Source organism: Falco peregrinus, chromosome 5 (genome assembly GCF_023634155.1).
Source record: "Falco peregrinus isolate bFalPer1 chromosome 5, bFalPer1.pri, whole genome shotgun sequence".
Lineage (NCBI taxonomy): Eukaryota > Metazoa > Chordata > Aves > Falconiformes > Falconidae > Falco > Falco peregrinus.
In genome coordinates this window covers 79487600-79508711 of record NC_073725.1, presented here as the reverse complement: position 1 = coordinate 79508711, position 21112 = coordinate 79487600, and the positions used below count along the sequence as shown (strand labels likewise).

The window sequence follows — 21112 nt, the reverse complement described above, 5'->3', positions numbered from 1 at the left end:
CATTAAATGCCTTTTAGATCTAAATGTTTTTTTCTTAAAAACTCATGTACTAAATGTTCAGTAAAAAAAGAAAATCATTACATTGTTTCTCTTCTAAATGATGTAAACCCTTATGTTGCTACTAGATTTGAAATATAAAAAAGATCGGAAAAAGAAGAAGAGAGTGACTAATATTATCTCATTTGATGAAGAGGAAGATGAGCAAAATTTGGGGGATGCCACAAAGACTGTGATTACAGGAGAAAGTTCAGAGGAGAGTGTAGACAGACCTTCAGTTTTTGTATTATCCTCATCTGAAAGCACTCTCAGAAGAAATTTGAATGGGAATGAAAGTAACCATTCGTGGAAGAGCAATTCAGTATTCATGAACGGAGAGTATGAATACCAGAAACTAGATGTGAAGAGCATTGATGATGAAGACGCAGATGAGGATGAACTATATGGAAAAACATGTGGAAATAAAGACACAGAAGGTGAAACAGAAGCTTCTGAAAAGTAAGTAATGTTGCAGGAGCCAGGGGTAAATTTTCCACGGCTTTTTTTTTCCCTCCTCCCTTCTTCCCCCCGCCCCCCCCCCCCCGGGTATTAGTAAAGTTATGTAACTAACTGAACCATAGATATTCTTCGCTGCCCCCCCCCCCCGCGCCCTGTTTTCTCCCTCACCTTTTTTCCTCCCTGCCCCCTTTTTTTTTCTTTTCCATTGTTTAAACCATTTGGGGCACTGTGGCGATGGTATTTTGATTCTATGTTCCACTGAAAACCAAAATTTTTAGATTTCAGACTTGTTCTTCTGGAAGTTCTCAGTTGATGAAATTGTTGCATGATACAGCCAGGCTATAATTCTGGCATATTTGAAGTTTCCTTAGTATGATACCAGATCTATTTTGGCTTCACAGTAAAACTGCATATTTTAAATAGAGTTAGCCTATTATCATCAGAGTAGGTAGTTAAACAAGACAAGACAAAACTGAGAGACAAGGAATAATTTTGGATACTAATATGGCCTCTTTATTTCTGACACAGAAGTCCCTTTGGAGAAAAAGAGGCAAGCGCTGCTTATCTCATCTGCTTTGGAATGGTCTGATCTTTAAGGAATTTATGTATGTCTAGACTAAGAAGTTGACAGGCAGTTTTAAATACGGATTATTTGTTCTTGCAGTGATATCTCTGAAAGGAGTGTAAGCATTTTGAACACTAATATTGTCTGTATAAAGAGGTTGTTTTGTTTGTTTTAAATCTAGGCCACATGAAATAGGAACATGCAATTCTCGGATATGCAGTTGGACTCCTCTGCAGGTCCTGAACGATGACTCAGATGTTCTATTTCCTGTCAGTGCTGTTGGCTCTTACTCCCAAACAGGTAGGTATTTTAATTTACCAAATTCCAGCAGACTTTATGACAGAATTTCTGACATGCAGCAATGGTAAGAAACGATGGGATTGTAAGGACATAGGAGATATTGCACAACTGGAATGGGAGGTTCAGTTGAAATTTATTCTGGACTCACTCGAACAGGTCCATGCCTTTCTTGTACTTGGGCCTCAGAGCTGGAGACAGTATGCAAGTGGGGTCTCAAGAATGCAAAATAGAGGGGGAGAATCACCTCTCTCAACCTGCTTGCCACACTTTGTTTTATGCAGCCCAGTATTAGATTGGATTTCTGGGCTGCAAGCACTGCAGGAAACCCACTGCAGTGGGTCACAAGCTGATAGTGAACTACTTGTGCTGTGCTTCTGTAGTAAAAGCACACTTCATATGGACGTGCATAAATGAAAGTGTCATTTGTAAATTTCTGTTCAGTTGGCTCTGATGTGGCCTCAATTGGCAGTATGGTTCAGTTGGCCTCAATGTGGCAGTATTGTATGCAGTTTGAGGTACTGCGCTTGAGGAATTAAGTGGACCATTTGAAAAGATCTCGAAGCAAGCAATAAAAATGGTCAAAGGTATGGAAGACCTGGTGCTTTTCCAGTATCTGTATTGGTACCAAAACCAAAAAAACTTCCACGCCATGCCAACTTCCTCCTCTGTCCCCCTGAAGTTAATATTTTGCTAGGTATTTATAAAACATTGCTTTGATAAAACTTTGGGTATGCATTCTGATTTCAGTGACCACTTAAAATCTTCTCAGTGGCATTCATATAATGTTTTAATTGTAAAATATGTCATATTTTTTCCTATATATTATATGTGGTCAAGAGTTTAAATGGACCGTTAATTGAATAATTCAGTTCTGTAAGTTCAGTGATAAAAATAATGTGAATCGTAAAATAATGCTGTACTGCCCTCTGCTGTATTTTAAGATAGGTACATCTTAAGAAATGTCAGTAGTTCAAAAAAAGTAGAAAGTATGTTTTCATTTTTTTTTTTCCCTTGTGCTCCCACATTTTCTAATTTATGAAGGAATGGATTTGAAAAATATTAGGTGGTTTGTGGCATTGTGTTATCTTAAATTTTATACAGAAACTTTGAAAAAGTTAATAGGTTTATAAGTGTTTGCTGAATGCAACAGGTCGAAATCTGTAATACAAGTAAACATTCCTATTTATGGAGGAGGGGTTGTGGAATGGGAGCTTGAAGTTGAGCTGTGGGAGTTAGTAGCCACTCAAATGTCACAAGGCATCAGGAGCTAGAGCTTTGTAGCTGAAATCAAAAGTCAGGAGACCAAGCCAAGACTTCCTACTGTAGACAGTTGACCAGAGAGGACAACAATAAGTGTAACAGGGCTTACTTTTATTAAGGAGATACCAAAGACCATTGTTTCATCTTGCTTCATCTCAGAACTTTTTGAAGACAATTCTCAGACTACTAGCAATGATGATCAGGCCCATTCAGATCCCTTCTGGCACAGTACAGAGATCTTTTCAGTTCTCCTCCTGCCCCTCTTTGTCTTTGTGGTAAACCCTATGATTCAGCATGCAAGCCAGAACAATATGGCATCAGGCTAGTGAAACGCATCTTCATCATTTACATCAACACAAATTCTGCTGATCCCCTGATTTCAGCTTTCCATGCTGTCAGTGGGCCCTTCTGAACAGTCTTGAACTGACAGAGTAGGCAAGCAGTCTTCACTGAAAAGCCCATCATGCAGCCCAAATGCCAGCCAGTTAGGGGGAGTGATGCACATGGGTATGGTCACCGTCTCCCCAGCCACAAAAATTTAATGAGACTGAAAGCTGCCCTAGGCAGTTGTTTGCTTGACTTTGGAAGTTACACTTTCACTAGATGAATTATGTTGGAGGGAACGTGGGTTAGATTTTTCTGACAGCAGTTCAGCCCAGTAGCTGGTAGGCTTATTATTATTATTATGACAACATTTTTTCTAAAACATACTTAATGAGCTCTTGTAAAATACATAGTTTAACCCAGTATTTTGGTATATAGGTCTTAATACAGTTCAATAACAAGACACATGTATTTGAAATAGATTACAGTATAATCTGTAATGTTGTATGTTAATATCTGTGTTTTCAGTTTGAGTCTGTTGCAGTGCTTCAGGGATGTGTCAGGGTGTATCATATCTCCAGGTACCTAGAGACAAGAAAGTCTGAGTCAAAATTCAGTTCCTTGGAACAAAAATAGAGTATGCATTTTAGGAACTGAGCTTCAGTAAACTCTATAGCTTATAAAATTAACTTTCTCCTCCATAGGCATTCTCATATAACTCTACTTTCCATTAATTTTTTTCCTAGAATTCTTGCTTTTTATGTTCTGTGCTATTTTAGTTCATGATTTCAGGATTGGCTTATGGTAACTTTGTAATTCTTACATAGAAAAATGCTGAAAACATCAATAAAATGTGTTTTTTGTTTATTTCCACCTGAACTACCTTAACGACGGATCTAGTGATGTGTATATTGTGATCCTGACAGTTCTGGATCTGTGGACAGATGTATATTATCTATGCTTTTTAAAAAATATACCATCTGTCTTGATTCCTGGTGTTTGGTAACAGGCATAAAGAGCCAGAGAAAAGTTGTGGTGCTCTCTTGAGAATGTATAAAGGATTGGTTTATAAATAATAAACCATATATTATATGACAAGGTTTCATGTACCGGTGACTAACCACAAATTCTTTTCCTGCAAGTCACAAACAGATTTGTAATGAGGACCAGATGCTATGTGGTGGTTAAACTCCTGGGGCTTGCAAATACAGCTTCAGTAAGAAGTCTCCTCATAGCTTTGCAACACTGTTATCAATGTAAAATGTACATCTAAATTGCAATTTAGGAATGGTAATCTTTTTCTAAACTGATGTCTGTGTTTCTAAGGGACTTTACAATCCTGCTGCCATTCAGGGTGAATGTGCAGAAGCCAACCTTAGAGAAAGAAAGTGTTTAAAAGCTTTAGTAAGGATGAGTATTTCTAATAAAAAACTTAACTACTTTCCTTCTGGTTTTGTTTTTACTTTATTTTAAGTACTGTTAACTGAAGAGAGGTAATGTATGTGCATTCTACTTTAGATAACTTGGAGAATGGAGAAGGGCATGAACATGTTCATGCAGTAGAACTGGTTCCGAGAAGATCTGATCTTCCTTACAGGTACGTGTCAAATATGTTTTTTACTTTGTCTTATTATTGATACCCAAGCATAGCTAGTCAGTACTGGAAAACGAACTATCAGGGTACTTTTGCAAATGTTTGGAAAGACAGATGCAAAAGCCTACACTTCCCTTTTTGCATAGTTTTATATGTTGAACTTTTCCTAATTAGCTTGAAGTCATGTAGTCATGTCAAATAACAGGCAGACTTAGCCTCTTGGTTTTGAAAATAGGTTTAATGTTGTTTTTTATGTTGTTTTTTTACTGTATTTTCCATGGCCTATTGATTTGGATCTTTGTGTGTATTCTAAAATCAGACTCTAAACAGAGACATTAAAGGATAATTAAACATAAGTTGATTGAATATGGGTGAATATGATGACAATTCTGATTTTTGGAATGCTTTTTTTTTTCTCCTTAAGTTGTGAATTCAGGATTTTGTTTTCATTTACTGATGATACTGTGCTTTTATGACTAGAGTGGAAGTCAGTCCTCCAGCTCAAGTGAATACATTAAGCAATACGTTGCCTTCAGCCACTGTGCCAGAATCCATGACAATTAGTAAGTACTTCCTGATGTATCTAGATTGATGGAATTAACTTTGAAATTCCTGTAACTCTTCATTTCTATTTTGTTATCAGTAAGATCTGTTTAGAGAGGCATACAGCATTGATTTCTGATATGCTGGCCAAATTAGAAATGATTGCTCTAAAAATTTTTTTGAATTGACAGATCCCGGGTCATGGTTCATTGCAACTGGTATGACATTAGATTCTCTTTCCATAGAGAAGCTAATGTCATCCTTATACTAGATGTGGCTTGAGTAGTTAAATGAACAATAAGGATTTAATTTGATTAACATCTTTAAATCTCTGCAAGCTCTGAAGACACTAATGGTTGGTTCTGATGTGATCTTACTTATTTTGCCTACTTTCATTAATGCCTAGTTGGACAGAAACCCCCCAAAAAACCTGGAGCTTTTTCTATGTATATTCAGTCTGTAGTTTTGATATGGGAATCTGCTCCAAACATGGGTATGGGCTTTCCTAAGCTAAAACTTCAGCTAAGATTAAGGTGGAGGACAGTCAAATTTTCAGTGTTGTTAAAGGTTGAGCTGGACAAGATAGAGTAGCCTTTGCTGTAGGAAGAGATTAATAGAAGCAAGGCAGTTTGTTTGCCTCATCTTTAACTCCACCCCCCCCCCCCCAATAAACTCGTAGAACAAGGACTTAGTTCTTACATGTTTAGACAGCTAGTCATTTAAGCCAGTATGGTTTTATTTTCCTCACTGCACAGAAAGCTTTGTAACTGAACTGGTGGATATGACTCTGTTCTTAAAGCTCTAGGGTGTGTATTTATCTGTTTCTTTTTATAAATTTAAATATGTGAAATTTTTAAATTATGATATTTGGGAAGTTAGAAGTGATGCAGCCAAGATCTTTTTCTGAAATTGATTTATGAAATCATCAAAATGAATGAACCCTTAAAATATTCTAATCTTATGTTCTAATGTCATGTTCAAACAATATCTGTGTCAACGTTTGTTAGAGGAGGTAGACCATGCGTTTTAACTGGGTACTGTTTCAGACTCTGGCATGAATCTGCTGACTGAGCTTCACAAAGCTGAAAATCCTTTCTTACAAAGTACTTTATGAAGTAGGGAGCTAGCTTTGAGACTTGTAAGTGATGTAGTTGAAGGTGAAGGTGGAGTTCTTCTGTTGGTAGTTACTGTGATGCTTTCGTCACTAGATATTCTCTGCTTATGTTGTAACTATGATATCCTTTCGTTCTTACATTTTTATTTCATTTTTTAGTAATAGAATTTTAATGGGAAACAAAAACTGATTTTGTTCGTAGGTTTTATTAGGTACCGGCAGGGGCCGCAATTGGTCTCCTTCAGTTTCTCTGTTAGTTCCTGTGTGTAGTTAAATCAGCTATGAAATAGGAAGTAAATCTTAAGATTTTCAATTCTCGATACTTAGCAATTTCTAAAAGAAATTAACCACAGGATCAACAGAAGCATACACACTATCATTAGTTGTCCATTTCAGAGAAGGTTTTGGTGGAAGGAAGGGGGGAAGTACATCAAAACTATCTGTAAAGCCAGAACACTTAGTAAATAATCTAATTATCATTATAATAAAAATTCACCTGACTATACATATAAGTTAATACCTTTATAAGAGCTGATCCCGGATACATTCAACAAAAATGTTTTTTTCAAGTTCATTGTTACTGGTCGTAGATTCTCCGTACAGGAAGAATTCAGTGCTATGACAAAGCCAGACACTGAAGCTCTTTTTTCTCTATTGCAATTAGCAGAAGAATTATTAAATGTTGAGGCTTATAGCTTGGTTGCATAGCAACTAAATCTAACACATCAAAAAAGAAAAATGGAATGCAATAGTGGAGTGAGAAGAGCTCATGATGTCTCCAGTGGCTGGATTTTTGTGCTTTTTTCTTCTGAAGACAAAGCCTGAAATGATTTTTTTTTTTAAAATCTATTCCTTTCCTGCTTCCTTTCCAATTTACTAGTATAGTACTAACCTTTTCTTGTTTCTTTTGATATGCAGCCTAGAAAATTATGTTATAAAAAGCTCTAATTCAAAATATTCCTGCCATTTTGAATGATTTTCCTGAATTTGTTCCATGCATTTGTAAGGTGTAGGTTAACTTAGCAGGAGATACATAAAAAAAAAAATAATTAATACCCCTCAAGAGAAATCCTAATCTGTAGTTAGTTTCACTGTGTATATTAGATATCATTTTAGGTTAACTTATCAGCAGATACATTAAAAAAGTATATTAATACCCCTCAAGAGAAATCCTAATCTGTAGAGTTGGTTTCACCGTGTATATTAGATATCATTTGAAAACTTGATCTACTTCACAGATTGTCTTATAACCAATTTTATAAGCAATTAAGTTTTAGTTTTATATTTATGCGCCTTTTTCATTATGTCATTTTCTACTTTTTTAAAAAATGGTGTTTGTCTTGTCATAGTTGAATCACAAACAATTGTCTCCTCTAGTTGTTGTCATTGGAAGATTATATTTCCAACATTGTTTTATACAGAAAAATCTGTCCTACCAGCACAAGTCTCCCTATTTTTATATTTTTTTTTCAGTGGAAAAAAAGGGAAGATCCAAAACTTTCATTATAGAAGGATGGTACTTGTGTCCTTCTTTACAAGGTTCTTTGATTATAGTGCTATTTTTAGTAAATAATTGGGAACTTAATTTTTCCACTATATTTTTCCTCAGTTGTTAAAGTTCAGCTTAACCAGAAAGGTTAGCAAAGGTTGTAGCATTGTACATTATACCATATTTTTTCATATATTCTTGAGAAAGCCCCCAGTTTTTCATGATCACTGAAGAACTTTAGTGAATAATCAAACCTACATATTGTATTTTTGTCCTGACTATGTAAGTGAATAAATAAGATATATGTTTTTGTACTTTCTCTGTCCCCTAAAGAGCTTCTGACCTGTTCTGTAACTTGGTTGCCACTGGTCACTGACACGTACAACATTCTTGTGACTTCTCTGAAAGCACAGTTGTGAAAATAGGGTATATAAAATTCATCGTTGAGAAAAAAGCAGCACTTCATCTTATGGACTTCTTTTTGGTCAGGACCCTAGTATGCAGTAGAAGGCCAGCACTGTATTGTCAAATTTGTTTCCTACTGAAATTTGCCCTATTAATAATGATGTGACAGGATAATATTTACAAGCTTTTGAAGCACTAAATAAAGCCTTAATAGCCAATGTTCATGCAGGCTGCTTAGGGAGCATGTATTTAGAGGTCAGACTTTTGATTTAAGATGTAACTAGTCTGCTGGAAGTTTTATTTGTCTCTGAAAATATCTGTGTAAATTTGCACTTGGCAAAATAAAAAAAATCATTCCTGTAGACTGCTCCCAGCCCACCCTGATATTCTATCTGCAGGATTGCAGAGGAGTGCTGCATGACCTTGTGTACACTGAGAGATGATTTCACTTACAGCTCATTCTTCATAACAGGTGATTGCAAGTCATACTTACCCAATCTTTGGCTAAACAGCAGAAGAGTTGTGAAACTTATGACTTTTCTGGAGGTTGCTGGGAAATTGACAGGTGTTTCTTAAAGCATGGTGCTTTAATGTATTTCATGCTCTAAATATGACCTTATAAAAGCCTTCTAGAAGCTAGATTTTGCATGTAGTATGCAAGTGAATTAAAAAGTGTTTTAGAGCAGATATTTACTTTCTTAGTAATTAGGCACTACAGCTTAATTTCAGTAATAAAAAATAATTTTTTGTCTTTTAAAAAGTGAGGTTTAATATGAAAAATTTAATTAGTACATTCATTGATTTTTATATTTTATTACTGATAAAGAAAGACCTGGTTTGGAATTATTGGTTTGCACATGAGACTCTTTTATGTAAGAAGTTATGGGAAAAATATATTTTAATATTCCACAATTTGAAAGACTTCACTAATTATCTTCCGATGTCTTTATGAAATGCTGATTATCACTTGAGTTTTACATATGTTAGCGTTGAATGCTGATCCTTAATAACAGTAGTGTAGCTCTTTCCTTGAATGTTAATTTACAAAATGTAAATGGCATATCAAGTGCAAAGCAGTTAGAAGTAGGACATAAACTCTAACATCAAACAGTTTTCTGAAGTGGGTATACTTGGCCGTCCTCCCACTGTGTTATGTTAAAAAAAAAAAAGAAAAAAAAAAAAAAAAGGAGGGGGAGAAAGATTGAGGTTGTGAAGTCCAGAATTCAGAAAATGCCAAATTTATGGTTGCTGCTACAAGCCTGATTTATTTATTTATTTATTTTTCTAACCCACACAATGAATGAGACAGAAGTCTGCTGAAAAAAATTAGATTATGATCATACACTTGTCTCAGAGGCAAGCATAACACAGAGACAAAGGCTTATGAACTGTGGATGTTCTGGCAGATTTGAAGTGAACCTGTCGCAGTGTATGGTAGTGGATTTACTTTATTTTCATTCGGCTGACTGTTTCGACATGGTGATAAAATTTTTCAAGAAGTATAAGTGAGAGGAAGAAATTACAATTTTTGAATTTTTTGAATGTTATATCTAATTAAATAGGATGGTGTCCTTTTAGTTATATTCAGTTACATACATCAACAGATTATGAAATTAAAGTTTCTGATTTTTTTCTTGGTAACTTTTTTTTCGTTTTATTACACTAGTGAATGACTCCTTTATATTTACTGTGGATGGAGAGGGTAAAGAAGTATTGATATACAGTGTTGAACTGTGTAGTTCTTGTGTTTGTTTTAAGTAACAGATAAAATTGAATATGACCCTTAATACTCATCAGTTCAAGAAGAAATGACATAGGTATAGCAATGAAGCAATGTTGCTGCTAGGGTAAGCACAGGCTGTACAGGCCTTCTTTGAACCCTAAGCTCTTAGCCTAGACTAGTTGTTTGCATTGATGCTTCCTTCCACATCTCAACTGCTATCTGTAGTTGAACTAAATACTGAGAATGAAGTGTATTTGCTTTTGTGGTCCTAAATTAAGCATTGATTTTTGTCCTATGTGTGATAATGAAATTTGGAGTCTGCTTTGCTGTATCTCTACAGTATTGTCAATTCCATGACTCAGAAAAAATGAGGCAAATGGAAACAAAAAACATTTTAACATCTTTTATTTCAAGAGGTTTTTTTTTTCTTCTTCTTTTATGCAAAACATCGTCTTTAACAAAACCATGCTTTCATGCTCTGCTTACTTATGTGTGTTGCAGAAGGAAGTGAGAGAAGATGGGATTTCAACTGTACTCACACAGAAGATTCTGAGTGAAATAAGGGAAAGAAGATTAAGTTATTAGGCAACTTAAGGTTACAGTTTGAATAGGCTGGTAAAATTGGAAAAATGGAGACAATTTATAATAGCTTTACTGTTTAAATGTTAATAAATCAGTACACGTTTAAACAGACTTGAGTATGCATACAGGCAATTACTGCAGAGTAGTCATCCCGATGTAAGTGCAGAGCCAGTGCTACAATAACTTGTCTAAGTAGCAATGGCTTTAATTTATTCAGAGTCAGAGAAATAATAGCAACTAACTCAGATCGTGCATTATCATATTTTAATGATACTCTTGAAATATTTAAAATGCCATTGTCTTGATGCTTTCTTCAGGAGGATTCTGAATTCAGCTTTATAGTTAAATATCTTTATTTTGTTATAGAATATTACTGTACTGAAAGCTTTTTACGGATGTTTTTTGCTTATGTTGTACATTTGTCCAAGGCTTGAACACTTACTGGATTATTTTGTTTTCCTTAACCTTAGCATGATTTTTTATTGCATAGATAGGCTGATGGATCGTGGTCCATTTTCACAACACTACGTATTTTTTTTCACAACTGTTATAACCCATCAGTTTTCTATTGTCATACCCCCACCCCCCACCCCAACAAATCACAAAATAACCCAAACAAAAAACCGACTCAAAACCCCCAACCTTTCCAGTCTGCCCTCAAAGTGGCAGTGTCTCATCATGACTGAAAGAATACTAATCGTGTGTTGAGTTTCATGATCACCAAGTTTGATATTTTATAGCTAAATATAATATTTAATCCTCAGAATGTAGGGTTTTGTGGGGATTTTTGTGTCATTGTAGTCTGTGTCACGTCGTGTCCGTCCCGCCCCCCCCCCCCAGCCCAATAAATGCTAGTCAATAGAAGCTATTATAGACCACCTTTTGAAAAACAGATACGAAAATAATGGAGTACAGCATAGTTTGTCATATATAATCTTTCCATTCTAAATTTTTCTACAATTGCTACGTAAATTGCAGTGGTTACCTGGTCATTTCAATGCAATATGAACTTCACTCTTGCCAGAAATGATATTCCACCTTTTATTCCTCACGTTTATTGACTAAAGAAGTGTTCTGTTCTGCTCTGACTGCTTTCTGCTATGTACGTTGGGCCAACAACAGTATTAAACTCAACAGTAAGATCACTTGGCAACTGCTTGTCTGAGAAGTAGCCCAACAGAGAAAAAGCCAAAACCATTTTTGAGCTGGATCAGTTCCTGCTAGGACGCTGTATTTGTGTAAACACCAGTGCTAGAATAAGGGAGATGGTAGCAATGATGGGTAAAGCTGGAATGTCTTTTTTGCAGAAAGCACAGCCTTAGGAAGACTGATTAAAGTAGTCATATAATCACAGCTTTTGATGTGTACAGGTTTTGAATGTGAGAAATATCAAGGGAGAAAGCAGGTCTCCAGACTTCCCCCCTATCCCCCTTGTATGTTAGTATTTAATACCCACAAATTTCACTTTTGGCTTTTCGACAAGATTGAGATCTGTTGTTGTTGTTTTTGATAGCTGTATAGAGAATGCATGTAAAGATGCTAAGTTACTGTCGAAAAATAATTATTCTTTCTGTGCTGAATTAATGGGGTGCAAAATCCCTCTAATGACCTACTGAAATGTTTCTTGCTAATGTCAATTAGTTCTCAAGCTGTAATGTGGAATGGGTATGAAAATAATCATCTGCTTTCTCCATGGCCAAAGAAGTAGAAATGTTTTGGAAAAAATCTAGCATGAAGAAATTGGATTGGCTGGTTTCAAGTGATACGAGAATTTTGCCAAATCCTGCAAGGAGGGATTTACCAGCAGGTTACCAATGCCAGACTAGAACTGTGGTGTCTGCACTGACTGATACGTTTGATAGACACAGTAAAAACTTCCACATTTTGTCCATTACTAGAGTTTTGCAGACTTAATCTGGTCCACAGGACAACCTTAATTTTTTTTTTTAATTTCTCTAACTATTGAAAAAATTAAGAAAGACTAGAAAATATTAGGAAAGATATGGATACATCAGTGAACTGAATGTAAAGGAGAAAAAAGTTTTCCAGTGGCTTTGCTTACTTGAATAGATTAAGTCATACCAGTTCAGTTAGTATGTTTTCAGTAAAACACAAAAAAATCACTTTGAATACTTGTGGAACAGAATTAGCTGATGTATTATATATAAACATAGGAGCGTTTCATGTAACTATTGGGAGGGGTGTTTTAATATAATTGTGTCCCTGCGGAAGCTCTCGTAAAATTATTGATTAACATATGTGAGATAGTTAATGAAATTATGTATCCATCCTGATGTTTGCTGGAAGCCATTCAGATCTTTGAGGACCTGTTGTATTTCATGTATTCATGCAAGGTCTGGAAGTCAGCATCTGTTTTAGATTAGATGACTAAGTCCTAATATTTTCTTTAAATTTATAATAAACTGTAGTAGTACAACTCTACAGTTATAGGACAGAACCTTTACAACAGCAGAAGGACCCTAGGTGAGACAGTGCTTTGAGGTGGCACTTTGTGTGGTATTCAGCTGCTCTGGTATCACTGTTAAACCTAACCCTAAAGAAGCCTTTAAAAAATCTAAAATTCTGTCATACTTTTTTTAAAAAACTTTGTTCTTGATGTAATGGCAGAAGGTATTTTTTAAGGTATTTATAGGAAATAAAAAGTTATTTATAGGAAATTACAAGATTCAGAAATCCCATCATTTTTAAGGCAATCTTGAAGACTGAACTTGAGAAGAAATGGCATGAAGTAATGGCAGTATCTCTACTCTGGTCTCAGTGTAATAGCTCTATTTCTTGTGGTGGAATTTATAGCGAAGGAAACAAGCAATTTGAAAAAGTTAAACAAGTAATAATGTATCTCATTAATATACATGTAGTGAAAAGGTGCATTGTCCCATATGTCTGTGATTAAAACAAAACAGCTGCAACTACAGGCAAACTTGTAAACATTTGTATTAAATCCAGATGCAGACTAATTTGATTTGATCAATGCTTCTGACACTGTGTTAAATACCACTTTTGAAAGATGGCTTTGCTGGGTAGCAAAGATATTGACATCATTTAAGCATGTTACTGAATTAGTGCCATGACTTTTAGATCTGAAAAGAGCAGAAGTACATGCAGAAATTAATCTTTTTGTGTCCCTTCTCTTTAGATGAACTTCGTCAAGCTATTGTGGCCATGATGAATAGAAAGGATGAACTGGAAGAACAGAATAGGTAGCTTTCCTTTTATAGTCAAGAGACACTATCATTTAAAAAAATGTGTTCTGTAATACAAGCTGTCCTTTATGTAAAGCTATGTGTAATCTTTTTATAATCTTTTTTTATGTATATATTATTTTTCCATGAAATTTAAGCCTAATACTTCAGTTTTCAACTGTTGATACTGAAGAGTAATGTTTACAGGTCAACTTTTTCCTTTGAATTTGAATCACATAAAACTCTTCCTATCTTGGAGGCTTTTGCCAGTTATGTTTTTTCCAAAAGCAAAACTTGTAGCCAAAAGATTGTTAAGATAGCTTTCCAAATGAGTAAAAGTTTGTCTATATACAAACAGTCAGAAAATTTCCTTTTTTCCCCTTCTGGTGTCAGTGTACTGCTTATAGATTATTCCTGAGGTGTATAGATTTGTGCTGAAGCACTGTAATCACATTATAAACTGTTTTCTGAAATAAATTCTTTCTGCATGGTGGTACAGTAGATACCATAATAATAGGTTGTGATTTGGACGCGTTGATGAGATTGTAATACAAATTAACAGTAAGCACTTAACAACTGTTTTGCTTGGGTACTTTTTCCTTGTAGCTTTTCATATCTTTGTATAATAAAATCAAGTGAATTTATTATGTTGAATAATGAAATATTAGGATGACATTATTGATATCATTCGGGCAACCTAGTCTGTGATTTGCAGAGTATCCTCTAGTTCCTAGGTAGCAGTATTTGCAATGTTCTAACAGAGGCTGCTGCCTTCTTCCAGATCTCTGAGAAATCTGCTTGATGGAGAGATGGAGCATTCTGCAGCGCTAAGGCAGGAAATGGACAACTGGAGAAGGAAAGTAGCAGAACAGGAAGAACGACATGCCACAAAAGTCCAAGCCTTGGCACGGTAAGAAGCACTGAAAGTGTCATGAAAAGTGTATAGTTCCGCACTGAGATTAGTATGGTGACCTTCTCTCTTCTCAGCTGGTTATTACTTCAGTCAGTACAAATTGTGCTTAGAGGTCCTAGTGTCAGTTAAATTGACTAGGCATATTTGTGCCTTTATTGCTTTCAGTTATAGAGAATCTGTCAGCATCTGCTGCTGCTGACACAGATACCCTTCTGTACGTACCTTCACATATATATGTAAGCGGTAAAGAATGGATTATGCATCTTCTTTAGTGACATTCCATCCGATCCATCTTCCTTCTATCTGATTGTTTAAGGATGACTTTTTTCCTTGGGCTGATTTTTTTTTCTTGTCCTGTTGTCAGGTTTTCATGGCTGACCACTTTATTAGCCACTGTATGATCAGCAACAGTTGTTGCTGAACAGTATCAACAGTACCAGTTTCTGAAGTGGTGCAACTGCTTCCCCCTAGCTCCAGGAAGGTCTAGAACTGGAACAGGTTGCTCAGGACCATTTCCAGTCAGGTTTTTAATATCTCCATAGATGGAGACTCCACAACCCCTCTAGGGAATGTTGTTGGCAGTAACCTGTTGGCAATGTTCTTCCTAATGTGGTGCAAGACGCTCTTGGCTTTCTTTGCCACGAAGGGTGCATTACTGGCTCATGGTCAGCTTGTTGTCCACCAGAGCTCCCAAATCTTTCTCCACAGAGCTCTTTTCCAGCCCCCAGGTGTCTAGGTGCTATGGGTGCCTAGGGCTGTGCCTCCCTAGGTGCGGGACTTTGCATTTCCTTCCCCTCATTGAACTTTAAGGGATTCATCTGAGTCCAGTTCTCCAGCCTGTCCAGGTCCCTCTGAGTGGCAGCATAACCAGTCTGGTGTATCAGCTGCTCCCCAGTTTTGCATTGTCTGTGAACTTGCTGAGGGTGCACTCTGTCCCAGCACCTGGGTCGTTAATGAAGGTGTTAAAAAAACATTGGCCCCAGTAGAGACTTGCCTTCAGCTTAAGTTTGTGCTGCAGCTATGCTGAAAAGAATTTTAACTCTCACCTTGTCTAAATGTAATTTGGCTAAAGAAAGACTTCTGAAAGTAAATGCAGTTGTAATAGCGCGACTTTCTTTTTCAAATTCTAAATAAGCTCTAGAGTAACTTACAATGCCTGAGATCTTGGGAATCACTTGCATGTGTAATAAACAACAAACCTATCCCAAATGTTGAAGTTAGTAAACTGTGTCTTATTGCAGAGAGGTGTTTGTTTTCTGCATGTGCAGGCAGAGTGCTTGTCAACTGTGAATTACCACAGCTGAGATTTCTATAAGCTTTTTATTGCACAGCAGAACTAGTATCTGAAAATGATAAATACAAAGCTTTCTTAAAAAAAAGTATTTAGAATGTTACTAATTGAGCTTTTGATGACACATCAAACTGAACTACTCACTTTGAGGGAGGGAAAGATAGGCGGTAAGTGGGTTTGACATTCATGTGATGTAGGGCAATGGAGACAATGCAAATACTTCATCATTTAATATTCACATTTCAGGTTATAGGAATTGTATATTCATATTTCTTTGACTCACTTCCCCCACAGTTTTAGAATTTGCAGTGACATGAGTGAATCAGATATTTGTCATGCACATACCTTTTTAAAGAATAGATAAGGAGCTTTTATAACAAGATTTAAAGAGATGCTCACTTAAGCTAATTATTTTTAAACAAGTTTATTTAATTTCTCTTATTGTTACAGTGGCTGGGTATGTTGCGTTGATAAGTTCTTCTGAAAGTCAGTTTACCTTGTCACATGGTAAAAACAGTGTTGGGAGCTGCTTAGGTACAACAAATTCTTGTGTCACCATTGGACTTTGGATACATTCCTTTAATAATTAATTGCAACTCATTTTCTAGAACATAAGAAACTTCACATATAGTTATTTTGGAATATAGGTTTTTCTTCTAAATGCTTTTTGTTGGTTCACTTTTTACACTGTAGGCGTTGCCGGTGCAATAGGAAGAGTAGTAAATTTTTTTAATAAATAATACTTATACCAGGAGTTGGGTAAGCTGAATAATTTGAAGAAACAAAAATTTTGGAATTGCTTCTTAAGTGCTGCATAATAGATTAAGTGAGTGAGAGGAAACTAAGTTTCAGCTAATTTGTGGTAGTGAAATTGCACTGTTTACCTTGAAAACAATTGATCACATGACTGGAGTAGAGCAATTTCCTCAACTGTAACATTCTGAACATCTCAAGGCAAGGAAAATAATTCAGTAATGGTCTGACTATTGTAATTTGATGAATGAATATGCTTCACATTATGAGAGCTGATATTTATATGTGGCTCCAAAGCTCTTGTTAAGAATTTGATGTAAATATCTTCCTTAAAGCTCTGAGAACACAAATTTCAGTGACACATCAGTCAGTGTTGAAGTGATTACTTCTGGATATCTGCAAAATTGATTAATTCAGCTGGTCTTCTAGATTCTCTGAAAAGTCTCTGGTCCGACCTCTAGAAGCTTAGAGGAATTTTCCCGAGTTTCCTAAGTTCTTTTTGAAAAATAGAAAAATTCTTAGGTCATTTTAGTTTCAAGTACTGGCAATCTTATTCTTCCATGTGAAGTATTTGAATAACTGTTTCATAACAGTTATGATACTGTTTCAAAAGGAGCAGTCTCAGCATTCAACCTATTTCCTAGCCTTCTGATAGAATAAACTAAATTGACTAGTGTAATTTTGTAAGCTGTTTTTTTTTTTTTTTTTCTTCTGGCTTCCCTCTGCCCCTTGTCAATGAGCCTTTCTCAGATTGCATGGACATACTGTGGCAGTGACTTCTTGGCAGTGCTGACTTTTTTTAATTGAGATTCTTTTTTTTTTGTATGGAATACTATTACATTCCTTTGCAAGGCAAAGAAATTTATTGAAGTTGACTGTGAAATTGCATAATCTCGGATTGCATATTCTTAGACTATATTCAGAAATGTTGGAGGAAAACATTTTACAAAGGACAGGCTTTGTAGCAAGGAAAGCAGACAGGAAGAGAAGATGATAATGCACTGTGTAGGGAAATGGGGGATGAGAATTTGATGGTACTTTATCTTACACTTCTATGTACCTTCTGTTTACTGAAGATTCTGTAACCTAATCAGCCTCCTCTTACCTAATGTCGGTGTTATTTAAGCCACATTGCTTTTGGATTTAGTATTTTATATTAATCTGTTGTACAACACTTCATTCAGAGCCATAGCGCTTCAGTGATGAGTGAAATGATGTGTTGTGCATCTTGAAATGATTACATCACTTAACCTTAATAAGCTTCTTAGAGAGAGGAAAAACTATCTCTTGTCCCTGCTTGTGAAAACTAATTTGAATATTCCTATATTCAGTGATTTTTTTTTTTCCTTCCTGCTTATTTAGTTGTTGACGTGACATGTCACAAGTTACAAAAACATTTTATAAAAAGTCAGATACATTATTTTGTGAGGTAACAACTTCCTCATATTTCTTATTCACAAAATCATTTTTTACTTTTTTCGGTATGATATCAATGCTAAGATAGAATCCTTCCATAATTTAGACTTGAATGTCTATGTTGTAAAGCTATCATGAGAATAGTTCCCAGTTTATTGAACATACAGTGTTTATCCTGGTTTCGGCTAGGATAGAGTTAATTTTCTTCCTAGTAGCTGGTATAGAGCTGTGTTTTGGGTTTAGGATGAGAGTAATATTGATAACATACTGATGTTTTAGTTGTGGCTGAGCAGTGCTTACACTAAGTCAACAACTTATCAGCTTCTCACACCACCGCACCAGCTAGGAGGCTGAGGGGCAGAAAAGGTTGCGAGGAGACACAGCTGGGACAGCAGACCCAAACTGGCCAAAGGATATTCCATAACATATGTCATACTGAGTATATAAAAACTGAGGGGAGTTAGCTGGCTGGGGCCCAGTGCTCAGGAACTGGCTGCGCATTGGTTGGCGGGTGGTGAGCAATTGCATTGTACATCACTTTTGTTGTGTATTGTTTTATCATTACTATTATTTTCCTTTCCTTTTCTGTCTTAAACTGCCTTTATCTCAACCCATGAGTTTTAACTTTTTTCTAATTATCCCTCCCATCCCACTGGGGGAGTGTTTAGCTGTCTGCTGGACTAAACCACAACAGAACAGTCTTTTTTGGTGCCCAGCACTGGGCACGAAGGGTTGAGGTGACAGATCTGACCAAAGCGTGTTAAAACAGGTTTTTTTATAAGCATTCATTGTATTAATAGTTTTTGGTCACAGTGTTGATTTATTTGCTCTCGGAGTTGCATTATGTAACACTTACTTGCTCTGTGTGTTCCCTGTTGTGCTCTGTATCACTTCTGGGGGCTGGATTGAAGTTATCATTTTGCTGTACTGTGTTAATACTAGCTTATGATGAAATTACTGGTCAAGATACTAATCTGGTGTTTATACTCAGCATTGCTGTCATCTGTACTTTGGGAACCATCTCTTGGAAACTCTTAATAATGGCACTCTACCTTTTCTCCTTGGACAGCCAGTTTATGGGGGAAATACCTTCTTCCATCTTCCCCTTCTCCGCCAGGCTAGTTACAATAGCCCTTGAGAATTCTGAACATCCCTGGGATGTTCAAACCAGCGTGTTCCTATTGCTATGTCTCCTGAATGTGTTCTAGGTCTTGTTTAGGGTTAAACAACTATTTAATAGTACCACCCAGAGATCTGCCCCAAGGCTGGATAGTTGTGAGTGGCATGGTGTGTAGGATAGTATGGGCAAGTGCCTAGGACAATGATCGCCTCCAGTGTTTTGGATTTTCACCCGTGAACAAGTGCAGAATCTGGAAAAACTAGTAAAAAATTTGGATAATGTATGGTGTCACCCTGGGAATTCCAGACAGACACAAATTGCTGCAATGTGCTGGGGCCTGGCCCATGCCTACTGAGCCCTGTTCAACACTGTTCAGTACCCTCAAGGGGAAGAGAAGGTTTCTGGGTCTGATGACAAAGTGACAGACATTGCAGCTACTTCAACCCCAGTGACAGGCACTGTGGCTGAACCAAAGAACCAACTGTGCCGCTATCACTCAGCTGCAGTGCCTTTTGCCCATGACAAGCAGTTAAGTTATTTGTTGTTACAGTTTTTTTCAGAGATTGGTTTTATACTATAATCACATTATATTGTATATAGTTCAACTTCCACTTCTATGACTAATAGTTCTCATTTTCCTGATTTCATTTAGGGTATATATGATTACAATGAACTGTGATCTTGCACCACCTCATAGCAGTATCATAAGATAATTTGGGTTGAAGGATATCTCTGGAAGTCATCTAAACCAACCTCTGTGTATAGATTCTACATATTCTTGGAGCACACTGTTTATTTCAATTAATTACCTTTATAGTTTTGATCAAGACATAGACATCTGTTGGGTTTTGTGGGTTTTTTTGTTTGTTTTGTAAGCCTGGATTTAGAAATACGATGTTTTTAAGAGTAAGCTCCACAGAAAACACTTGTTAGTATCTGATGTTTGTGCCAGAAACTTAATTACAATATTCTTCACGCCACTATGGTTGAGATACGTGAGAAAGTACTCTTTTTTTCAAATTCTTTTTTTTACGATTCTGATTTTACAGAAGCCCTAGAGGAATTTTTGTATCTTTTTCAAGAAGCAATTGTGTGGTGTGTTGGCTTCCCCCTCTGCCCCGTTAAGGTGTAGGAAAATAAGTCCTATAAGGGCTCTTGCTCTGCAACAAAAATCATAACTTAAAGGTATATTCTTCTTTAAATAAAATTTTTGGAAGTCAGCTTTCATAAAACACTTTCTTACTAGTATTCATTTGTATTAACGGCCAGAAATCTTATTTTGACAAACGTAAGATGTATTTAATTTGACTTGCATAGTAGACTTTAACTGTGCTTGGTGTATATATATATATATGTGTTTGGTGTATGTATACATGCGTCAGTAAGCAGGACTATCTATCACAGAAACTTTGTGGGCATTACTGGAAAATAACGAATCTCCTTCAGTTCCCCTTGTCTCCCCATGGTTTTTGAAAGGGATGCTATAGCACAAGGAAGGTGGGGGAGATCTCAACTTGTGGGCCCTTGGTCCTTCTCCAAGAATACAGCAGAAGTCCCAGCTGGGGGGCTGTTCCACTGCAGTGTTGCATATGAATAACAGCTCTCTTCCATGTTGTCCTTGCTTTGATGTGAGAACATGCTGCTTGTTACATTTATCCTCTCGATATGAGAGTCCTTAGGGAACAGTTGCTAGTTTTCCTGGCATGAATTAACTTGTGGGTGAGGATATGCATTTATCAGTAGTATTGCATGATATCTTTTCATTCATTACATACATAGAAGTTAAGTGTATGAAAAAAAATTACCATTCTTCCAGTAGTTTGATTTTCTTCTAGGCAGGATTTCCTTAAATGCTAATTTTAAAATAATAGAATAGAGAGGAAGTGTAATTATTTTTGCTTCAAAATTATGCAGGGAATTGAAGGTATTTGACAACTTAGATTTATTATATAATTGATCATACCTTGTCATTCCAGATAGCTTTCCAAAAAATAAGCAAGTTTATTGTTGCTGAGGTGTTCT

The 21112-nt window shown here is 36.1% G+C and overlaps 1 protein-coding gene across 4 annotated transcripts in view; it reads left to right on the top strand.

The window, feature by feature from the left end:
• The window catches only part of SNX29 (sorting nexin 29), a 106092-nt gene that overhangs the window by 20864 nt on the left and 64116 nt on the right, over positions 1-21112 (top strand). For all 4 annotated transcript variants that reach the window (XR_008747358.1, XM_005241023.4, XM_055804963.1 and 1 more), the window contains exons 8-13: positions 126-495; positions 1242-1360; positions 4463-4541; positions 5019-5101; positions 13552-13615; positions 14379-14507. Coding sequence is in view for 3 of the 4 variants with exons in the window: in XM_005241023.4 (XP_005241080.3) it covers positions 126-495; positions 1242-1360; positions 4463-4541; positions 5019-5101; positions 13552-13615; positions 14379-14507 (844 nt within the window). In the remaining variant the exon portion in view is untranslated. The remainder of the gene's footprint in view (positions 1-125; positions 496-1241; positions 1361-4462; positions 4542-5018; positions 5102-13551; positions 13616-14378; positions 14508-21112) is intronic.